Source organism: Halyomorpha halys, unplaced genomic scaffold (genome assembly GCF_000696795.3).
Source record: "Halyomorpha halys isolate HHAL.00 unplaced genomic scaffold, Hhal_1.1 Scaffold2542.1, whole genome shotgun sequence".
In the NCBI taxonomy this organism is placed as follows: domain Eukaryota; kingdom Metazoa; phylum Arthropoda; class Insecta; order Hemiptera; family Pentatomidae; genus Halyomorpha; species Halyomorpha halys.
The window spans coordinates 1,035-8,826 of NW_027111787.1; the positions used below are offsets into that span (position 1 = coordinate 1,035).

At 23.7% G+C, this 7,792-nt stretch overlaps 1 protein-coding gene and 1 non-coding gene across 2 annotated transcripts; one reads left to right on the forward strand and one right to left on the reverse strand.

Moving 5' to 3' along the window:
- Window positions 1–4,461: 4,461 nt before the first annotated feature.
- LOC136796324 (uncharacterized) lies at window positions 4,462–7,518 on the reverse strand. The gene has a single exon (XM_067049780.1). The coding sequence runs from the start codon at window positions 7,516–7,518 to the stop codon at window positions 4,462–4,464; it is 3,057 nt and encodes a 1,018-aa protein (XP_066905881.1).
- Window positions 7,519–7,672: 154 nt separating this feature from the next.
- On the forward strand, window positions 7,673–7,791 carry LOC112211852 (5S ribosomal RNA). The gene has a single exon (XR_002945744.1). It is a non-coding gene; the product is annotated as a 5S ribosomal RNA (ribosomal RNA).
- The last annotated feature ends 1 nt before the right edge of the window (window position 7,792 follows it).

Here is a 7,792-nt window from a genome sequence, read left to right on the forward strand (position 1 = left end):
AAATAAAATAAAATAAAATATTTTATTGAAATATATCAAGTTCTGAATGTATTAATCCCATTCCTAAATGTCTTTTAATTTTCATAGCATTTGTAGTTAAATAAGCTGCAGCTTTTTCACCTAAATCAGCATCTTTTGAAATAACTCTATCCCATGCTTTATTTTCTAAAATTTTATCAGCAATATGTCTATCAGAAACTTCTTTATGATCTCTATAAGCAATGTCATGTTCTTTTGCAGCTTCATCTAATTTATTAATTGGCATATCTCCTCTTTCTAATCTATCATTTAATTTTGTTCCTGGACCTAAATAATTATAACCTGGATAATGTAATTCCCAAGGTAATTTATTTAATATTTTATTAAACAACCCCGATCCAAAAGTTTCATCTTTAATAATTTTATGTGGAAGAGCATTAACTAATCTCATTAAATATTCTGTTCCTTTTTTATCATCAATATGTTTTTCTAAAAGATTTGTTAAAAATCTAATTATTCCAACTTTTTCATTATGAAAGTTATTATCTCCAGCTTGTTCAGACGCATATATTAAATTCAATCTTGAAAGTAGTTCATTTAAATTATTTATATATGAAACTGAATGTTGATTATAGTTTATAAGTCCTTTTCCAGTAAATGTCCCCATCTTTAACTCTTCGTATATAGGTTTTAGTAAATTTTTATATTTTTTCGAATTTGGAACTTTTGGTCTATTTGTTGTTAAGATATTTTTATCAAATAAAGCTCTGCTATTAATTAGAATTTCTTTATATGTATTAAATTCTTCTGGCGTATATAATTCTTTATCTTTTTTATCAAATAAGTTTTCATATTTTTGTGTTAAGAGAATCCATAATCCTTTAGTTCCAGTATATTTCTTTCCATCAATAATCAAATCATCTTCATCTATCACAACTTTATTCTTTCCGATTTTAAAAAATTTATTGTTTTCATCATAAGCAATTCCATAATGTCTATCAGTTAGTCTTGGTAAATATGTTGCAGCAATAGGACCGATTATTTGAGAAATGGAAGATGAAGAAATATTTAAAGAATCTGATGATGTAGAACTTTGTGATTCATTTAAACCATCATCACTTAATTCAATATCGGATTCATTTTCGCTAATTTTTTCCATTGGATCAAATATAACTTTCTTTTGTTCTTTTGAAAAAGGTGTACTTTTTGCAATTGGTGTTTCTTTACTGAATAATTCTTTTTCAAAAGATGTTTCTTCTTCAGATGGTGGAATTTCTATTTCTGCTATGCTTTTTGTAAATGGAACAAGATCAGTAATTAATGTTTTATTTTGTTCTAATACATTTTGTATACTTTTATCAACTTGAGAAATTTTTTCATTAACAGTATTATCAAGTTTACTGATTGCACTTGTTATAGGTAGATATTCTCTATTTTTAGAATCTTCCTCATTTATTCTCATTTTTCTAGCATGTTCAAATTTTTTAATTAAACTATCTCTTATTTTAATTAGTTCTTTTGGATCCATTTATTATAAGAAAATTATATAAAGTTAAAAGCTTAACTTTTTAAAAGCTTAACTAAGCTTAACTTTTTAAAAGCTTAACTTTTTAAAAGCTTAACTTTTTAAAAGCTTATCTTTTCAAAGCTTAACTTTCTTTATGTATCATGAACCAAACTCAAATATATAATATTATTAACATTTTCATTATTTAATAATTCATGTCTTTCATTCATAATACTTACATTTATTTTTTGAATTTTATGAATATCTTTTCTAATTGGAACATAATGAATTTCTGATGGTTTTTCTGAAATTTTTGAAGCGAAAGGAACATTTGGAAAAAAATTATAAATTACATCAGTTTCTTCATGTATGTGTTCATTCGATGAATGACTCACTAAACTAGATTCGGCTAAATTACAATGAATTTCGATAACATCGAAAGGTCTTAATTTAGGAGAAAATTTTCCAACATGTGTCTTGTTCTTTTCATAATATGTTGTAATCTCATTTTTAGAAGGAATTTCGAAACCAAAAATATTTTTAAGATTAAGATCTAAGTCAAATGGATATGGTGAAAATATTTCTATTTTTCCATCATTATTACCTTTTATATAAAACTTATCGTTTACAAGTTCTTTCTTTATTAATTTATTGATTTCATTTAAACTCCTAAATCCCTTTTCAATCTTAATATGTTTTCTTGATGTATTTGCTGGTGTAGTAATAGTGAATGAAATGTGTGAATCTTTTTGTATGTTAGGAATATTATTATCTGAATAAAAGCCAACAAGACCTATTTTATAATTTATATTTTCGTCTAGAAATATTGGATGAGCTAACTTCAACATCAATTCAGAAGATTTTCCAGTTACTTTTATTAATTTCATCTTATATAAATTATATTTATAATGGGGAAAAATTATCAATTAAAAGTTTATTACAAAGACGAAAATAAGAATAACAATAAACCTTTTCCATTACCATTAAGATGTATAATTATTGGAAGCAGCGGTTCTGGAAAAACAACTTTATTAACGAATTTTATTTATAGAGATTGGATAGATTATTCAAAATTATATGTATGCAGTAAATCTTTAGATCAAGAAATTTATCAAAAAATGATCGAGATGCTTAATGATGTTGAAAATAAAATAGATGAAAATATAGCACTTTTTTATGGTGATATTGAAGAAATGGAAAATGTTGATAACTGTGAACCAAATAGTTTAGTTGTCTTCGATGATTGTGTTTTAGAAAATCAAGATAAAATTAATGAATATTTTGTTAGAGGCAGACATAAAAATATTTCTTGTATTTATTTGAGTCAATGTTATAGTAAAGTTGATAGAAAGTTAATTCGAAATAATGTTAATTTTATTTGTGTTTTTCAACAACCTCAGCACTATACTCGGATGATATATGATGATTTTACTGGAAGTGATTTTTCTTCTTTTGATAAATTTAAAAAAATTTGTAACGATTGTTGGCAAGATGATTACGGATTTTTATCGATTAATACAAATAATAAATTAAATAATAAAAAGTATATTCATAAACTAGAAAAAAATATTTCTTAAAATTTTTTATAATAAATGGCTCTTATATATTGTGTAAAATGTAAGACTAAAACAGAAACGAAAAATTATTGTGAAGGGGTGTCTAAAAATGGAAAACTTATGGGTAAAGGAAATTGTGAAATTTGTGAAAGTAAAAAGAGTACATTTTTATCTCAAAAAATAAAAAAAATTTGTGTGTAAAAGAAGGAATAATTGAAGAAATTCATAAACCAGTTAGAAAAAATTTTGAAAGAACAAAAATTATAACTTATGAAATAAACGATCTTTGGCAAGCTGATTTAGTAGAAATGGATACAGGAAATTTAAAAGGTATTTCTAAAATTAATAAAGGATTTAAATATATTTTAACTGTGATAGATACATTTTCTAAATTTGCTTGGGCTATTCCTGTTAAAGATAAAACTGGTAAATTAGTGAGTCAAGCTTTTAAAATTATTCTAAACGATCAACCCAAAAATTTACAAACAGATAATGGAAAAAAATTTTATAATAAAGATTTTCAAAATTTAATGAAAGAATATAATATTAATCATTATTCTACTTATAGTGAAATAAAAGCATCTATTATTGAGAGATTTAATAGAACATTAAAAGAAAAAATGTGGAAAGAATTTTCTAAAAAGGGAAATTATAAATGGATTGATATTTTAGATGAATTGATTAAAGATTATAATAATTCGTTTCATAGCAAAATAAAGATGAAACCTATAGAAGTTAATAAGAAAAATGAAAAAGAAATTTTCATGAATATTTATAAAGATGATAATACGGAAAAAGAAAAATCAAAATTTAAATTAGATGATTATGTGAGAATAAGTAAAAATAAAAAATTATTTGAAAAAGGATATACACCTAACTGGTCAACTGAAGTTTTCAAAATAAGTAAAATAATAAATTCTATTCCTATTACTTATAAAATTAAAGATTTAAAAGATGAAGAAATTGAAGGAAGATTTTATAAAGAAGAATTAATGAAAACAAAATATCATCACGATTATCTTGTTGAAAAAGTTTTAAAAAGAAAAGGAGATAAAGTTTATGTTAAATGGTTAGGATTCGATAATACTCATAATAGTTGGATCAATAAAAATAATGTTGTAACTTAAATTTCTCTTTCTGAATGTAATTCTACAATATTTAAAATTTACAAAAGTTTTTATATAAATATGAAGAAAGTAAGTTTTAATAATAACATAACTATTTATAAAATTCCTTATGAGTGTAGAATTAATTTTGAACGAATTGATAAAGAAAGATTTAAAAAGAGAATAATAGATTTTGAAAAAATATTTATAAAGATTAAAAATAAATTTACTTAATAAAATTTCTTCTATATAAATGGATGATAAAAAATTATGCACTTTTAAATAAATGTTTATTTCTTTTTATCGCTTTATTTTATAATGTATCAATTCCATTTTCTAGTATATATCTTTTATCATCATCAGAACTTAAAACTATTTTATTACTTTCAACAGTATATAATTCATGTTTGTATGATCTAATCAAATTAATTTTTCTATATTGTTTTATTTTAGTTTCTAAACACTGTTTATAATCATCAAATGTAATTTCATTTTTAACTACTAATTTCTTAACACCTTTAGATTTTTTATATTCTTGTTCATTTACTTTGTATGCATACATTTTTGATTTCAAACTAACATGTTCAGTCATTATGTTTCCACAATTTTCATCTTTCATTTTTCCTAATACTTTTTTATTAATTAGTGGTAAACCATAAACATTATCTTTTGAATAATCACTTGTATCAAATTCGTCTATCATTGTTTTAATATCATTATAAAAATCGTTAGTTTTTATGTAATATATGAAGGAATCAGTATCCATATAACACAAATCAATATTTTCTCCATATTTCGGCTTCATAACATTATAGTGAAAATCATACATCTTTATTTTTGAAATATCTAAGATAGACATTCCAATGTAGATTGGTTTATCAAATTTTACTTTTATTTTCTTCATGTGAACAGCAACCAAATTTTCTGAAAATATTGTAGTATGTTCATAATTTGGTTTAGAAACATATTTTGTATATTTTACTGGATCTGTAAGTAATTTAATATATTTTCGATTTCTAATGTTTTCCATTGTTTTACCAAATACTGAGTTATTCATTAACTTGTAGAAATCTTTTTCAAAATCATTAGTTGCTTTAGTTCTCATTTCAGTATTCAAATCTATATATTTCTTTAGATAATCTGATTGTTTAAAAGTTAAAACTCTATGAATTTTTGTTAACTTTAAACCAAGATATAAATATTTTTTTAAATTTCTATAATGTAAAACATATTTTTCTTTGTTATTTAATGTTGTTAGTAATTTATTTCCTCCTTCTGGTGCAAGTGGTAAATCTTTATGCAAATCATGTAATTCTTTTGGATATTCTAAATCAACTTCAAATATATAACCAAATTTATAATTATCTGGTATTTCTTTTATCTTTTTATCATTGAAATAATTGTTATTTAACCATTCAAATCCTCCATATGGTAAATATTGTGACATTGCCCAACCATAGAGATTGTTTGCATCTAGGTATTCTAAATAACTTGTTTCTTCTTTAGAATTATAATTTTTCATATATTTATTATTAGCTTTTGCATATCTTTTAATACTTTGTGAAATTCCACCACGAATTCCTTTTTCAAGCATTAAAATCATATCATAATCATTCAATAAATCTAATTCAATTTTAGTTATTTTTAACATTGCATCCCACGATAATCCTGGTGCAGTAAAATACCAAGACGGATCTAGTTTATATGCTTTAATACATGTATCTCTAAAATTTTCAAAAATGTCTGCTAATATTAAAACATCAGATTTGTTATACAATTTTGTATATTCTTCTAAGTTTTTAATATTAAACTTGTTCCAAACTAGTTTTGCACGTTCGTAATCTTCATTAGAAATGTTTGATTTATTAAGTCTTGAATAAAAACATTCTTTTGTAGGTAATTTTGTTTCTTTTAACTTTTCTACAGAATTCATATATTCATATGGATAAACACCTTTTTGAATTATTAAATCTAATTGTTCACCTTCAAAATATTTTGCAGTTTCTCTAAATTGTTCTCTTTTAAGATTGCTAGATAATTTGTCAATACTTGAAGCCATAAATTTAAATGTATCTAAGAATCTTAAAGTTAAACCCTCTTCAACCTTTTTACTGAAGGAAATATATCTTTCTTCATTATTTGGTATTGCATCAATATCTTGACTATCAATTCCTAATTCATTTATAAACAAATGAACATCATAATTAGCTAAATTGTGAACATATACTGGCAAAAATGATGGATTTTTATAATTATTATTACAATTTTCATGTGCTGCACCTCTATATTTGCCCGTTAAATGATCATGATCTCTTACTTTCTTTTCACCAAATATGATTGCTTCTTCACATATATGACATATTTTTGAATTTTCAAAATTAATTTTATCTTCATTAGTCATTATTATTGGTTCAATTTTACTATATATTTTTTTAATTTCTTCAGATTCTTGTTTTAACATTTCAACAAATTTTTTAGGTGCATCTTCACCAACATAAACAACAGGTTCTTTATAATTACCATTAGAATATTTTATATAATAACTAAAAGAAATCGGTTTATGCTTTTGATATTTTTTTGTATATGATTTGTCTGGATTTGGTTGACAAGTACTAATATTTGGTAATAAACATTCAAAATCAGCATAAACTGCAAACGGAACTCTTAATTTTCGATTAAATTTTTTAAATGTAGTTTGATCCCCTTTTTCTGGCATATCTATTTTTACTTCTTTATTTGCTTTACAATCGTTTTCATGATTATCTAATTGTTCTTTAGAATTATAAAACCTTAAACATCTATCGCAAGTATAAATTCTACCATTATGATTATTTGTTTGACTAGAAATTAACTTTGATAAGTTTTTAATCCAACAATAGTGAGAACGTAGTTCTAAACTTGTTTCATCTTTTATCAAAAGAAGATTAACATGTTTTTCTTGTTTATTTTTGGTATGATAAAGAGGATAAATGGCGTAATCTCCTTCATAACCTCCATTATCTTCATAAGTATATACATTGATTGATATATTTGATTTTTTTTCAAAATTTTGTATACTTGTTAATTCAACAGGAAATTCAATTTTTTCTTTTTTAAAGATTTCATCTAATTCTAAACCTACATTTATATATTTTGATACTCTTTCACCATCACGTTCTGCTGGATATAAAGCTGATTTTATTGCATATAGAAAACATTTTTCATCATTATTTTTAACATTGATTATAGCTTTTCTATCTTTAATCTTTTTAGGCAAATCAATATATGAAGACCCATAAAATGGATTATGTTGATTAACACATAATTCTAAATTATTTATTGAATATAAAGCCCAACCCGATTGTTTTCTTTGAAATTCTTGAATTTCCATCGTTAATTTATTTATAGATCTTTGAAGATATTCTTCTAAATCTGTTGTTCTAAATATAGCCTCGTTTTTAGTTTTAAAATTAAATTCTTGTACTTCTTCTTTTCTTACAAAATTAGAATGAAATCTTATATTAACTTTTAATGATCTGTTGGGTATTAACGGCCATACCACGTTGAACACACCGGTTCTCGTCCGATCACCGAAGTTAAGCAACGTCGGGCGTGGTTAGTACTTGGATGGGTGACCGCCTGGGAAAACCGCGTGCTGTTGGCAT